This window comes from Furipterus horrens, unplaced genomic scaffold (genome assembly GCF_987537825.1).
Source record: "Furipterus horrens unplaced genomic scaffold, mFurHor1.1.pri manual_scaffold_2, whole genome shotgun sequence".
NCBI classification, from domain to species: Eukaryota; Metazoa; Chordata; class Mammalia; order Chiroptera; family Furipteridae; genus Furipterus; species Furipterus horrens.
Genome location: NW_028327172.1, coordinates 216,730,083 through 216,745,425, shown reverse-complemented (window position 1 = coordinate 216,745,425; position 15,343 = coordinate 216,730,083). Strand labels below are relative to the sequence as shown.

The 15,343-nt window shown below is 59.2% G+C and overlaps 1 protein-coding gene across 1 annotated transcript in view; it reads left to right on the top strand.

Moving 5' to 3' along the window:
• The first annotated feature begins 401 nt into the window (after positions 1–401).
• Positions 402–15,343, top strand: part of LOC150020407 (regulator of G protein signaling 12-like) — a 49,867-nt gene continuing 34,925 nt past the window's right edge. The window contains exons 1-2 of the mRNA XM_090267138.1: positions 402–2,263; positions 9,294–9,410. Coding sequence (XP_090123264.1) covers positions 404–2,263; positions 9,294–9,410 — 1,977 coding nt within the window. The 5' untranslated portion in view covers positions 402–403. The remainder of the gene's footprint in view (positions 2,264–9,293; positions 9,411–15,343) is intronic.

Below are 15,343 nucleotides of genomic sequence, written 5' to 3'. Positions count from 1 at the left end.
GGCTGCAGGTCCCTTCTCTTCCTGCCCAGATCGGGAGGTGGAGCAGCGCCAGGAAGCGGGTTCTGTGGAGGCCTTAGGGGCAGCCTCGTGGGAGGGATCCGTGTCGAGGGGATCCGTCCTGGAAAGTGCTTTCTGCTTTGGAAGGAAACTCTTAGCCTGACTTTGAGATTCGCTGCTTCTCCTCCACTTTGACACTGGAGGCTCCTGTGACGGGGCCTGTTAGGCATTATCTTTATGTTTAGGTGATGCCAGTAAGCAGTGGCAATCTGGGCTCTTTCATAATGAGCTGTTTCCTTTCCTTCCTCAGGGCGTTGTTTCAAGGAAAACCATGGCAGCACTGAGCGGCTGAGCTGTGGCCCCCTGGAGCGAGGAGCCATGCGCCTGGTCCTGGAGGCGCGCTGAGATGTACCGAGTGGGGGACGCGGCGGAGCGCCCGCCACCGGGGACGGCACACCCCCGCCTGAGGGGCGTGGAGGTGGCCCGAGGAAGAGCGGGCTACGGGTTCACCCTTTCTGGCCAGGCGCCGTGCGTGCTCAGCGGCGTCATGAGAGGGAGCCCCGCGGATTTCGTGGGCCTCCGGGCTGGAGACCAGATCCTTGCCGTCAATGAAATCAACGTGAGGAAGGCGTCCCATGAGGACGTGGTGAAGCTAATCGGGAAGTGCTCCGGGGTCCTGCACATGGTGGTGGGCGAAGGCCGGGGCCGCCTGGAGTCGTGCTCCAGCGACGAGGAGGTGGGGCTCTGTGACGGGAAAGGCTGGCGCCGGCCCAGACCGGACTCCAAAGCGCTTGGCATAAACAGGGCAGAGAGAGTGGTCGAGGAGATGCAGTCGGGGGGGATCCTCAGCATGATCTTCGAAAGTCCTCATCTTCGTGCAGGCAGCTCAGAGCCCTCGAAATGGAAACCGAGGTCCCTCTCAGAGTCGGCGGCTGCGCAGTGTGACCTCGGACATGAAAGTGTAAGTGGCCCGCACCCCAGCCTGCTTTCCAAGGAGGACGTTTCAAAAGTGATGACCGATGACGCGGTTTTCAGTATCGGGCTAGAGAACCATGACGATTTCGGACTGGACGCAAGCATCCTGAACGTCGCCATGGTGGTCGGCTACCTGGGCTCTATTGAGCTTCCTTCCAGCAGCTGCAGCCTGGAGGCCGACAGCTTCCAGGCCATCCGCGGCTGCCTGCGGCGCCTGCGGGCCGAGCAGAAGATCCACTCGCTGGTGACCATGAAGATCATGCACGACGGGGTGCAGCTGTGCACCGACAGGGCTGCTGTGCTGGCCGAGTACCCCGCCGAGAAGCTGGCCTTCAGCGCCGTGTGCCCGGACGACCGGAGGTTCTTTGGGCTTGTGACCATGCAGAGCAGTGACGACGGCAGCCTGGCGCAGGAGGACGAGGGCGTCTTGCGGACTTCCTGCCACGTGTTTATGGTAGATCCAGACTTGTTCAATCACAAGATCCACCAGGGCATCGCCCGGCGGTTCGGGTTTGAGTGCACGGCCGACCCAGACACCAACGGCTGCCTGGAGTTCCCGGCGTCCTCCCTGCCTGTCCTGCAGTTCGTCTCCGTGCTGTACAGGGACATGGGCGAGCTGATCGAGGGCGTGCGGGCCCGGGCCTTCGTGGACGGGGACGCCGACGCCCACCAGAACGCCAGCACGAGCAGCAACAGTGACAGTGGCATTGGGAACTTCACCCAGGAAGAAAGAGGCAGCCGGGTGCTCGTGGTCGACCTGGGCGCCGGCTCCAGCAGGCACGGCCCCAGCAGCAGCGCCTGGGAGGGTGCGGGCGGGAGGGGCTCCCAGCCTTGGGGGGCCCCCTGGGACGGGGCCTTCTGCCACGAACCCGAGGCGGGGCCCCCACTGGAGGCTGTTCCGCAGGCTGATAGGTGCTGGGACATCAGTAAGCATTTGGGGCCCACTTCTCACGTGGAGGTGCCCCCGGCAGCCTCCGTGCGGAGTTCGGTCCCTCCTTCTAAGAGAGGCGCCGTGGGCCCTGGCGGTGGGCTCGGCCAGCGGTGGCTTCCGGCCCACGTCCTCCAGGAGTGGCAGTGTGGACACGCCAGCGACCAGGAGTCATACACGGACTCCACTGACGGGCGGTCCAGCAGCAACTGGGGCACGCTGCCCCCCCCCATGAGCAAGATCCCCGCGGACCGCTACAGGGTGGGGGGCGCCCAGAGGAGGGACTGGCCCAGGAAGGCTTTTGGGATGCAGAACCTTTTTGGTCCCCATCGCAATGTTAGAAAGACTAAGGAAGACAAAAAGGTAAGCCGGCTGGGAGTGGTCAGTAAAGGCGAGCTTGCCCTGATGACAGTCAGTGACTGAGGAAGTGACAGCACCCGGTGGCCTGGTCCCCGGTCCCGCTCCCCCCGCTGGGGCCCCTGTCGGGGTCACGGTGTTTGCCGCGGTCGTGCGCTGCAGGCCCCGTCCTGGCTCTCTCAGGGGGTCTCGTCCCCAGCAGGCCCCGGCTCTGCCACTTCTTGGGGTCCTGGACAGGTCAGCTGGTGGGACAGGCGGTGGGAGAAGGGACGGTGCCTTCCCTCAGCCTGGGTGAGAGTCCTCCTTCGCTCCTGCCCTTTCCTGTCGCTGGTACCCGGTGGGTCCTGTCCCTGCGGCCCCTTCGAAGTCCGTCGCGCCTCCGGCCCGAGCCTTTGGCCCTGTGGCTGAGGAGCCTGCCCTTTCGAGGAGCGAACCTTCCTGAAGCACGAAGACTGTTCGCATCGGGACGCGGCCTCCTGGTGCTGTCGGTGACCCTCGCGCTGTTGCCTTCATGGAGAAGGCCCTGCCGCGCCGTTTCCAAGGCCATCTGGGTCCCTCCTGCCGCCTCCTGGGGGTTCCGTGGTTTCTTCTTCTACGTTTCGGCCCGCGGTCCGTTGTGGGCGGAGACCTCTGTGAGGGTGCGGGGTCTGCGTCCAGCCCCACTCCTGTGCGTGTGGGCGCCTGGCCCCAGCACTGTCTGTAGGGAAGGCAGCCTTTGCCCCTCCGCCCAAGACCAGCGGGCTTCTCCTCAGCGTCCTTTCCCCTTGAACCAAAGTGCAGTGAGAAGGACGGTGCAGGCCAGGGTTGCCACGTGCAACAGGAGAAGGAAGTGCTGGTCCCAGAGCAGTTGTGTCCCTGGCGCTGGAAGCTAGCAGTGTCGCGTGCATTCCCTGGGCCGGGCTGCCCACGGTCCCCTGTCGGGCCCGGGTGGGCTCTGTGAGCGCGTCCTGCTGGGCACCGTGTTCCCCGTTTCCTGTCAGGGCTCACACGTGCTAACAGCCGGCCACAGTCAGGCAGCGAGTGAGCGCTGAGACCACGGCCGGTCCAGGGCTCCACGTCGCCTCCTCCTGGGGTCCCTTTGTAGTGGGATGGGGCCTACTGGCCTAAACTAAGTAGTAAGGAGTTGCGTTTTATTGGGTCCCTGCTAGAATCTCTTTAAATTTATCGGTAGCTTTTTACTTTGCTAAATGGGCTCCCCTGCGTTATCAGCTCAGTGTAATCCCACAGCCTCTCCCTGCTTGGAGCGGAGAAGTTTCCAGAGGCTGTGAGGTGGGTCTCCTGGTGTCCCTCCTGGCCCGGCCTGAGCTGGCTGCAGGTGAGGTGTGTCAGGATGCGCAGAAGATAGGCCGAGAGGGGAGGAAGCACGTGCCTGGACACAAGGAGAGGAAAAGGCCTTAGGAAGGGGCAGGAGTGCGCCCTGGCTGGCGTGGCTCAGTGCACTGAGCGCCGGCCTGTGAACCGGGCAGTCGCAGGCTCCATTCCTGGTCAGGGCACAGGCCGGGGCTGCGGGCCGGGTCCCTGGTCAGGGGCGTGCGAGGGGCGGCCAGTCGATGTTTCTCTCTCGCACACCCACCTTTCTCTCCCTGTCTTTCTCTCTCCCTTCCTCTCTCTAAAAATAAACAAAATCTTTAAAAATAATTATAAATGCTAACTTGGGTGATACGTAGAAGTAATCAATTTGTTGCTTTTCTGTGCCGCTGCCTTGCTGAGGTTCCCTCTGCGTGTTAGTCCTTGTCGTCAGGAATGTGGTGGGTGTCGTCAGCTTCTGCTTTGGCTCTGGCACTCCCTGAAATGGCCCGCCGAGCTGCGTCCTTTAGGGCGCGGGGGCGGGGGGGGGGGGCCGCCCTTGCGTTCTGGGCCTAAACCAAGCGGAGGGTGATCTTTTTACGCACTCCTGGGTCTGGGTGGCTGCTCTTTTTATGGAATTTTTCAGTCTGTGTTTATGAGTGAGGCTGTCTTTAGTTTTCCATTCTCTCGTTGTCTTGGTCTGGTTTTGGTGTTAAGATTCTGCTGCCTCAGAGAGTTAGGAAATCGACAGTGGCATTTCTCCTCCCTTCTTACAGCGCACTGAGTCTTTTATGGGAAAAGTCCTGTTACAGGGGAAGTCTGTTACTATTAATAGCCATATAAACCTTTTCCGACTCTGCTTTATATTCTTTTATTTAAACTTTTTATTTCTCCATGTTCTAGGATTGTTATTGTAAGTAGCACGTGGTTGGATTTTTTTCTAACCCACATTAACATTCTTCGGGTAGTTCCTGAGTGGGGCCAGAGTAAATTAACAAATTTAGCCCATTGACAGTTATTGGGATTCCTGGTATGTGTCTGGTTCCGTGGCATTGCTGCCCCCTTTACGTAAGTCCGTCTGTTTGGGGGGCTTTCCCCTCCCACTTTCCCCGAGCCTTTGTTCTGGCTGTGGTCTGGGGGCTGCTTCCCTGCCCTGCTGCTGTGGCTGGGAAGCGACGTGCTCTGTCTCTGTGCACTGAAGGTTTTGTGTTAGCGGATTGCCTGGCACGTAGTGGGCGCTCACGTATTTGTTAAGTAAATAAATGTTTCCCCCAATTTTCTGTCCCAATTTAAGTGTCCTTTCTTCTATATCCATCCTTTTCTTTCTTGAAGGGGAGACCCAGTCTCTGCCTCTTCTTTAATCAAGATGGCAGTTTGCTATCATGAGTAAACCTTTCCTCAGCCTACATGCTCCTCCCATAGTTGGTCCAGTTTTATGTTTGAAATTTGTTGAGTCTAAAGTTGTTTTGGTTTTGTGCTTTGGGTTCTTCCTGGTATGTAGTTTTGTTGAAACAGGATTTAGCAAGTTGTACCAGCGATTCAGCTGTTGTCCCTCAGCCCCTGGCCTGTCTCTTGTGATCGGCCGTGGGACACTCGAGTCTGTGTCCCCTTCCCCTCTGCCAGCTGCGTCCCCGGGTGGCGGGGTGGGGGGTGGGGGTCCTGCTCCTTATCTGCTCCCTGCTCCCTGCTCCCCACCATGGCAACGTTCACCCCGCTCCAGGCAGTTCCTTCCTGCCACAGCCTGAGTCCAGTTTGCAGCCCCCCCCACCTCTCCTAGGCCAGCCTTGTCACCCCTCAGACACCGAGGTCTGGGTCCCAGTGTCACCGCCTCTTGTCTGGCTGCCGAGGTGAAGCACTCCTCCTCTCCCCTGTTGTCCAGTCCCCGGGGTGCAGCCACGTCCCCTGTCGCTGCCTCCTGACCACCTAGAGTCTCGTTAGCCTCTGCAGCCTCTGATACCCGGTTAGCAAGTGCTGGGCTGGCCAAAAAGTCCATCACATTTTTTCCGTAAAGTAAAAGACACGTTTTTCATTTTCACCAATAACTGTATTGATGTGGACATTCTGAGTATCTCAGCTCTCCCACTATTGGCTTCTAGTGGGGAGAGGCCAGGGGGGCTGCTGAACACCTTCCAGTGCACAAGGCAGCCCCACAGCAAGGAAATATTTGGCCAAAGTGTCAATGGTGCCAAGAAAGTTGACAAACCACTTTTGACTCGTTTGACCAGCCACAGCCCCTTCCCCGCACACGGCACAGACCGTTCTGTGTTTCAGTGCGTTTTTACCTTCCTTGAAACAAAGGCGATACACTGCGAACGTTGTGCATCTTCTTCCATCCTCAATGTTACAATGGCTGCTCAAAAATTCACCGACTTTGATAAATTATTTTAAGTACACGCGGATATGACAGCTGTCACAGTAGCCTAACAGAATGGTTGGGAATGAAGTTAGCGACAGCTGAGCGCCACCAGAGCCGTGTACAGGAAACACGAGCGGACTTTTCGGCCCTCCCAGTGCCGACACGAGGCTGCTGTGCTGGGGCGGCTGGCAGGGCGTGCCTGCTGGTAGGCGCCTGTTCCCTGTCTTCGAGAAACACTCCGGGGGCCTGGTCATTATCTGAAGCTAAATGGCCCCGTGGTTTACTTGTTCAGTAAGTGCTCACTGAGCCCCTGCTGTGTACCGGGCACCGCGGGGGGTGGGGCACAGCCCTCGTCCCACGGGGCTCGTGGGCTCGTGGGCTCGTGTTGGGAATTTTAGTTCTGATTGTAACCAGAATGTCAGAGCGCAGCAGAACCGGGCCTGGGTCTCCTCCGCCTCCTGCCCTCCAGCCATGCGACCCTGAGCAAGTCCCCTGCTGCCACCGTCCCCATCGGTAGACTGGGGAGGTGCCTAGCTGTGCCAAATGAGTCCTCTCCCTAACGTGGTGGCTCCGTATGACAGTCAGTGTCTGTGCTGAGAGTGGCTGAGGCAGCGGGGCACCCTGGGCCATGGGGCCGGCCCGCGCTCTGCTCCCACCCTGCTTCCTGGCTGTTTCACCGCAGTGGGACCCCACACCCCTCTGGCCTCCTTTGTGGTGACGAAGGCATCCCTTAGGACCCCTTCCGCCCCTTCCATTCTGAGGCAGCAGTAATGAGGTGGGTCGTTTTTGCCTGTCCTCCGCGGGAGCCGGGAGGAGGCAGGGCCCTTCGGTCCTGGAAGCCCGCTGCCCACACGCTGCCCCAGGCGCTGCTGCCAGCAGCGATGCCAGTGGTCGGCCGCGTTCTTGGCGCCGGGAGCCGAGCCCCGCGTGCGACTCTGGGGCAGTGAGATGGAGCCTGCCCCTGTGCCCGCCGATGGAGGGGCTCAGCGCTGCGGGCCGGGCCGGGCCAGTGTGAGCGGTTACGCTTCGTTTGCAGTTTAAAGGAGGAGTTGACTTTAAACAGGGAGCTGCCCTTCCAGCCGTCTCCCCGCTCAGGGCCCTTCACCGAGTGCTGTGTGTGTGTGTGTCTGTGTGTGCATGTGTTTATGTGTGTGTCTCTGTGTGTGTGTGTCTGAGTGTGTGCGCGTGCGCATGTCTGTGTGTCTGTGTGTGCATGTGTTTATGTGTGCGTCTCTGTGTGTGTGTGTGTGCATGTGTGTGTGTGTCTGTGTGTGCGTGCGCGCATGTCTGTGTGTCTGTGTGCGTGTGTGTGTGTGTGTGCGCGCACATCTGTGTGTGCGTGTGTGTGTCTGCATGTGTGTGCGTGCATATCTGTGTGCGCATGTGTGTGTGTGTCTGTGTGTGCGTGTGTTTGTGTGTCTCTGTGTGCGCGCACGCATATCTGTGTGCGCATGTGTGTGTGTGTCTGCGTGTGTGTCTGTATGCGTGTGTTTGTTTCTGTGTGTGTGCGCGCGCATATCTATGTGTGCGTGTGTCTGCGTGTGTGTGTGTCTGTGTGTGTGTGTGTGTGTGTGTGTGTAGCCAGCCCGTCGGCCATGGTTTTCCAACAGTTCGCCTTCCCGTGAGAACGAACCAGCGCTCGAGATCGTCCTTGTGGGGCGTGTCACCACTGGGCTGACTCAGCGCTTTGCAGGAACGTTCTTCTGTCTGTCCGTGGGGCTCCCTGGGTGGCCGCGGGGACAGCGCGCCTGTCACTGGGTACTGAGGCCCCATTAGTTCAGCTCTCACTCGTCCTCTCAACAAGTGCTACATCACGGCCGCGCGCGACGCGGGGCGGTAGTTGGGGACAGGCAGCCAGAGGCCGTGCTGCCCTCGGTAGCCAGCGCACAGGCTCCTGGAGACGCGCACGGAGGATGGCGTGTGTGCTTTTATTTTCTGCGACTTAGGAGCTGGGGTTGAAGGAAGTCCAGGGGAGGTGCTACTAGGGGAGGGCTGCAGCTAGGGAGGGGCAGGTGGCCGGCGCCAGAGCCCGCAGGCGCTGTGGGGACACCCTGAAGGGCACTGAGCGGGGCGCAGGGAGGGTGGCAGTGGGGCCCGTGTGGGGCTGGACACGCATGCTGGCTCCTGGGCAGAGACGCCCGGGTCCCAGACACATTTCCTAGGTAGAGTCAGCTCTGTAGCATATTTTTGGGACAGGAATTTCTTACATGGGTGTTTCTGGAGACTGTCGCGCTCAGTGACCTGCCCGAGGGAAGCAGCCCGGCGAACAGCAGGGGGGGCGGCAGGTGGCTGGGCTCGCCGCGTGCCAGGCGCACGGCACCGGCCCGGAGTTCTGTAGAGGAACCCGAGGGGCCCGCCACCGGGAGCGGAAATACCTGGGCGGGCACGTCTGTGTCTGAACTGGAACCATGAGGCTCATTCCCGGGAGTGCCTCAGAGGCCAACTAGCAGAAGGCGGGATCTGGTGACCCCCACAGTGACAGGCAGGAGCTATAAGCCCGTGTTTCCTTGACCTCAGAGAGGCAGCACACATAGGCCACCTACAGGACACCGACCCGTCCCCGTCTGGGGACAAGCAGACCTTCCTGTGCACTGTGATTTATTAGAGGGAACTCCAGTGGGGCACTAGCCTGGGTGCATTTGAGAGACCGCCATGTAGCTGCCTGGGGACTTCATCCCCTGCTGGCACCTCTGGGGACTGACGGCTTCCAAGCCTCCTTGGGGTCTGGCTCCCATCCAGCCCAGATGGCAGTCTCTCCCCAGAGCCCTCGGTTCCTCGAGGGCTCCCCTCTGCCAGCCCTCAGGTCACTTAGGGCTTCTGGTCCCCAGGAGCTTTGGTGCTTTTCATTTTAGAGATGTTGTGACTTAATTTCCTGATACCAGGATCACATTTGGAGAAGTGTCCAGCATAATAACAGTGAGTTAATTCTGGTCGTTTCCCAGAGGAAGAACAAGATGTTTCCCGCACCGGCCGGGGGCTGCAGGGACGCTAGGGAGCCTTTGGTTTCCAGAGTGCTTACAGGGTCGCGCAGCAGCGTGGCCTGGGAGGCCAGCCCCCGTGCTGGTGATCGCCTACGCGCTGTGCCTTCCCAGCCCGCAGACCCGCTCTGTCACCTGCTCCTTGGGGGCGACTGTGGGGGCCGAGGCGGGTCATTCTCCAGGGCAGGTAGTTGTGAGGGGTAGAGCCGTCCTCGGAGACGCTGGGCTGCCTTGGTTTTGGCTCCGCAACTTTACCCAGGCGACAGGTCTGCACACCACGGGGCCATCCTGGGCTGTCACGGCCTGGGCTCTCTGTCCACCCCCACTGTTCTCGCCCCGGGGGTGCGTCAGGCAGAGCTCAGTGCCGCTCCCAAGGAGGCAGCTCCTCTTACCTTTTCTTCCTTCTTCGGTTTAGGGCTCAAAGCTTGGGCGGGGACTTGGAGTCGCTCAGACCTCTCAGCGCACCTCTGCTCGGAGACCGTTCGGAAGATCCCGGCGGTTCAGCGTCACCCGCTCCCTTGACGACCTTGAGGTGAGCCTTTCATTTTCCTTCCTGTGTCCTTCAGGTTTCCCCTTTGCATGCCCCCCCGCCCCCCACCCCCCACAGGGAACCACTGTCTGCCTTCTGGTGCATATCCAGCGCTCTTCTGTCCGCGCGTGTCCCCAAGCCACCAGCGTGCTTTTCATGCTGTCCCCTGGGTGCTGGGGTCACTGCAAACCCGCACCCATGGGCACCGGTTGAGCCTCCGAGTCTGTGATGAGGAAGGAAAGGCCTGACATCACCCCTGTTAAAGACAGGATACTGAGGAACAGGTGCAGACACTGTTTCTGTGTGCGGCTCTTTTTTAACTCTGTGTAGTCCTCAAAGATTTAGCCGACTTTCCGTTCAGAGCAGCCGCAGGTTTTCAGAGAGCGCCCGTGTGCTCCCAGTTTGCCCTGTGCTAGCACCCTGCACCCTAGGGGACATCGTTTCCAGGCATGAGCCAGCACAGTCCCTTGTCGTTAGCTTGGTCCCTCGCCTCCGTGGGAGCTCACTCCCGGCGCTGTGCATCCTGAAGGTTCGGACAGATGTGCGATGTTAGGGGGTCGCCGTGACACTGTCGTGCCGAGTGGGTTCACTGCTCTGCCTGCTTGTCCCTCCGCCTTCCCCTGAACCCTTGGCGGTCAGTGATCCTTTTCCCAGCTCATTTTATGTGTTTTAAAGTGCACATTGCTGCGGCTGTATGTATGTCTGAGTCTCCACTTTTATTTGTTTTTATTTATGGGTTTGAGAGAGAGAGAGAAACATTGATTTGTTGTTCCACTGGTTGATCCATTCATTGGTTGATCTTGCATGTGTCCCGACTGGGAATCAAACCTACAACCTTGGTGTACTGGGACAATGCTCTAACCCACTGACCCACCTGGCCAGGGCTGATTCTGCCACTTTTAAAACATAGCCTGATGCTTTCAGGGTTTACGCATGCGGCGTCCGCTCAGTGGTTTCCTTGCTCTGCAGCGTCGCGCTCTGCCTGCGCCAGTTCTGCGTCTGTTCCGCTGTTGATGGCACTTGGTGGAGGCTGGAAATATCTGCTCAGAGGGGAGTGCCGGTGGACGGCTGTGTCCAGTGTCCAGGAGCACACGTGGGACTGAGAGGGCTCCTGGTTGCAAAATTGCGGGCGACGGCGACGGCCAGACACCCAGTCGCAGGGGCCCTTCCCACTGGGGCTCGGTCACCACAGGATGTGGGTCCCTGTGACCCCCTGCACACCACCTGCTGTCCTGTCAGACCTGAGTTTTTCCCCGTGTCAATGAAATGGCATCTTGTTTTAATCTGTATTTCACAGGTTATTAATGCACCTGAGCATTGCTTCATGGGATTTTTGGCTGTTAGTTTTCTCCTTGAATTAGTAGCTTATTTATATTCTTTTTCTATTGGGCTTTTTATAGTTTTTTTTTTAGTACTTTATATATTCTGGATATGCGTCCTCTATTAGATAAACATTTTGAAAATGTCTTCTTTGTAGCTTATTTACACCCTTGTTCAGGGTGTCTTTAGTTAAATACAATTGTGTGTATATATTTTCAGTTGTGGCAAACGTTTATAATATAAGCCATTGTTCCGTGGCATCAGGCACCTGCGCACTGCTCCGCAGCCGTCACCACCTGCGTCTCGAGAAGTCTCCGTCTCCCCACACTGACAGTGTCCTCATGAGCAACGCCCCCCCGCCCCCCCCAGCCACTGACCCCAGCCGTCGCTGTCTGTGTCTGGGAGTCTCACTGGTCTTGGGGCCTCGCAGAGGTGGAATCTTCCAATATGTGTCTGCATGTGCCCGGCTCCGCCCCCCGAGCGCGCTGTCCCCGGGGCGCCTCTGCTGCCGCAGGTGTCAGGGCCCCTCCCTTCCAGGCTGAAGGCCACTCCGCGGTGTGGACGGACCACCTCTGGTGTTCCCGTCCTCCCGCCTTTGGCTACTGAGAATGATGCTGCTGTGCGCGTGGGGGTACAAATGCCTGTTTGAGTTTATTTATCTCTAAAAAGTTAACTTTAAATAAGATAATTTGTTATAGAGTCAATAATAAACTGGAATGCATTGACTTTGGTGGGTGTTTTTATTGTAAGTGAATTTGTGTTGTGATGTGAACCTGGAATCGTTGGCTGTTCGAGCCAGATGAGGCCTCTGAGACCTTGTCGCCCTGTCGCCGTGCAGCTGAGCGGGAGGCGTGCAGAGCGTGAGAGGCGGCTGCGGGGCCGCGGGGCCAGCGGCGCTCGGTGGGCGGGGCCAGGGTGCTCGGTGGGCGGGGCCAGGGTGCTCGGTGGGCGGGGCCTGGAGCCGGCCGCTGGGCAGGGCCAGGGTGCTCGGTGGGCGGGGCCAGGGTGCTCGGTGGGCGGGGCCAGGAGCCGGCCGCTGGGCAGGGCCAGGGTGCTCGGTGGGCGGGGCCAGGGTGCTCGATGGGCGGGGCCAGGAGCCGGCCGCTGGGCAGGGCCAGGGTGCTCGGTGGGCGGGGCCAGGGTGCTCGGTGGGCGGGGCCAGGGGCCGCTGCTGGCCTGCGTGCTCCCGGGCTGCTCCAGGCCTTTCCGGGCCAGTGCGTTGTGCTCGGTCAGGCCGCGGTCAGAGCTGGCTCCCGAGGCCTCTGCGTCTTAGATCGGGTGCCCAGTGGCAGGCTCAGAGGGAGGGCCACGTAAAGGCCGGGATGAGGGGGAGGGCCCGGCAAGGACCCACGTCCTGTTCCCCACCCCACAGCAGGGACCTGAAGGCGGAGCTGGCACACGTGTCAGGGCGCTTCGTTGGCTAGAAAGGGGGTGAGGGTGCCAGTTAATGTTTGACTTCTGTAAGGTTAGGATGCACGTTGTGTCTCCAGGGCAACCCAGGACAGCAAAATGATGACTATATATCAGGTTAATAGGAGGGAAGAAGAGAGTCGTAAACAACACTCAGTTTGAAAGAAGGTAAGAACGGGGGCCGGAGAAGCAGGAAGGACAGATCAAGGGCAGTCAGTGAAGTAGGGTTCAGTTCGCAGGCGTCAGAAATCATATCCACGTTAAATAAATTAAAAGTACCGCTGAAAGAATGGAAAAGGGTGCACCGTGCACTGTTCATGTCCATATCACAGTAGAGTTTGAGGCTAAGAGGCATTTCTGAAGCTAAAAAGAAAGGTAGCTTTCATCATGATAACAGGCAGCGAGAAGGTATCCTAAATTCCGTGTGCGTTGAGTAACACAAGCTCCACATATCAAGCGCAGATACGTCAGACGGGTAGGATGCCTGTGCGCCCCGTGGGGGACGCGAACACGCCCTGCTCAGTAACTGGCAGCAGAGCACTGGCCAGCGCCGAGGACGTGAAGAGCAGGACACCCAGCCTGGGCCGAGTGGGGCCCTGCCCCCACACACATGCTCTCCCGACTCAGCTCGGGACATGACAAAAGCTGACCCTGCGTTGGGCCATCCAACAGGTCCCAGCAAACATGGACGATCTTCTGCCATCTGCCCACGGCCACTGCAAGAAGGGCGGAGACCAGCGGCAGAGGCTGCATGACCCCCGCGAAGGAGTGACCCGCTGTGGAGTGCCCGGGGTCCCGGGAGGAGTCGCTGTGGGACATGCCGAGTGATGGGGAAGACACGCACACTAAGCCTGCGGGGCGCAGCTCAGACGGCGCTTGCAGGAAGGCTCGCTGCTCCATGATGCGTGTGTTAGCGAGGCCCGGAGGAGCGCTGTCTCAGGGTAGGGAAAGGGCCAGGTGGCAGGCACGGGAGTAGGGCTGGGCATCAGGGAAGGCAGAAGCAGAAGTCCGTGAACTGGAAAATGAAGACACCAAACCAGCAAGAAATAAATAAAGAGGGACGACTTCCCAGCTCATTTCACAAGGCAGGTGTTAGAGGAAAGGCGGTGGCCCAGCGTGAGGCTCTAAACTGAGCCACGAGGACAAAGGCAGAACCCTGTGTTTCATGTGTATTCCAAGGACATCGTGTGTTTCGCTGATACTTGTAAGTCAGTCCGTGTCATTTCCCACATTCACAGTCCGGTAGAAAAACCATTCCTCATCTCAACAGAAGCGGGAAAGGCCTTCGGTGAAATTCAGTATTCATTCATGGCTATAAAAACCACAAAGCTTAAAACAGGAATTGCAGGGGATTCTCTTACTGTGGTGAGGGTACAGAACACACCCTAACGCACCACCAGCCTGACGCCCCCGTGAGCTCTGGAGCCAGAGGGCGGCGCCCGCTGCGGCCCTGCTGTTGCAGTTTCCACTGCAAGTCCCGTCAGCGCCACAAAGTGGCACCAGCGGGAGGTACAGCACTCGCAGAGAGAAGGCACCGTGCTCCTGTTCGCACGTGATACAATTATGACAGGAAATCTATGAGAAGGTATAGACTAATTATTAAAATTGATAAATGAGTTTAGCAAGGTTCCTGGATATGCAGGCAATACACCAAAATTAGTTTTGGTTACAGTTAGAAAATGACCTACAGACTCAATGCAATTTTAATCAAAGTCCCAGCGGGGGTTTTGTGGAACTTAAGAAGATGATTCTGAAATGTCGTGGTCATGCAAAGGGCCAAGTGTAGCCAAGATGCTCCTGAAGAAGGGTAAGGCAGGAAACCCTCCTCGCTCAGCCATCAAAACTTAGGATGGAGTTCAAGAGCAGAGTAAGACGGCATGTGCCGGCTCAGGATAGACAGACCGTGGAGGAGGAGAGCACCTGGGCTGTGTGTCCCAAGCAGGAGGAGTTGGGTTTTTTTCAGTGGTGCTGGGATAAGTGGAGAAAAAAACAAAGAAGGAAGCTCGGTCTTCCCCGTGCCATGGAAACTGGGGGCGTCCAGCGCGCTGCGGCTCCAGGGCAGAGCAGGAGCGGTGCTGGAGGGTAACAGACACGAATCTCCTCGCTGCTAGAGGGAATGACTGAGAACCAGACACAGAAGCACTGACCATACAGGCAGAGATCGCCGCCTGTGACTCAGTGACCCTTGGGACCTGCATCGTCCAAAGCCACCCTCACTGGCTGGGGACGGGACCAGGCACCTGCAGCGTGGAAGCCCGCGAAGGCCCATTTGTCCTGAGAGCACTGCCGGGAGCAGCGTGGGCCCGAGGGTCTCATAGGCGCTTGAAGGAGCTTCCAGCCACATTAGTCACCAGGGAGGGAGCAGTTACAGCCACAGTGAGGTGTGGACACCAGAGGGGCCCGAGTGGAGACAGATAAGCTCCCCCCGGCACCCACTGTGTGTGCAGGTCAAGTGCCGCTGCTGCCGAAGGACATGCCCCGTGCCCGGCGCGAGGGTGCACACGGAGGGGGCAAGGGCCCTGGGCCAGCGGGCTCTCCGCCCGGCCGTGAGACGGGCACGCGGCGGCCCCTCCGCGCAGTGGGGGTGCTGGTGCCTCCGTGGCGTGGACACACGTCTGAGAAAGGGCAGCACAGACGGTGGTCCGCCTGAGCCCAGTCAGAGCTGCAGGCAGGCCCGCCCCGGCTGTGACTGTGGTTGCGTCGAGCGCAGGACCGTTAGGAAGACCCAGCCCATCGCTGCGTGTTTTGTCATGGCCTGGGTGAGGCCGCGCCAGCCTCGCTTTGGGATACGTCATGGACGCGTGTGTTTCTGCTCTGTGCTCCGGTGTGAGTCTGCAGTGCAGATGACCCGCGTGGTATGTGTGCCTCTTTCCGCTCCTCTGAGACGCTGGAGTGCCAGCGCTGGTGGCTTGGGTCGGGGTTTTGCAGATGCGTGGAGGGGATGGTGAAGGGGAGGAGGGCAGGAGCTATGACGGAGCGTGGGGAGGAGGGTTCCTGAGACAGAAGTGGAGGTCACAGAATGAGACCCTTGCTATGGGGATGTCAGAGGGGCCATCTGGAAGGAGGCCTGGCATCTGACCGAGGACAGCCTGGGCCCTGCGCAAGCAGCCACTGCGGCAGGTGCCCGGGGCGGGGGGGCGGGGTGTGGAGCGCTGCCCTGGGGACAGCCCGCCGGGGACAGCAGGGGCCACAGGGCGCTGCACGCA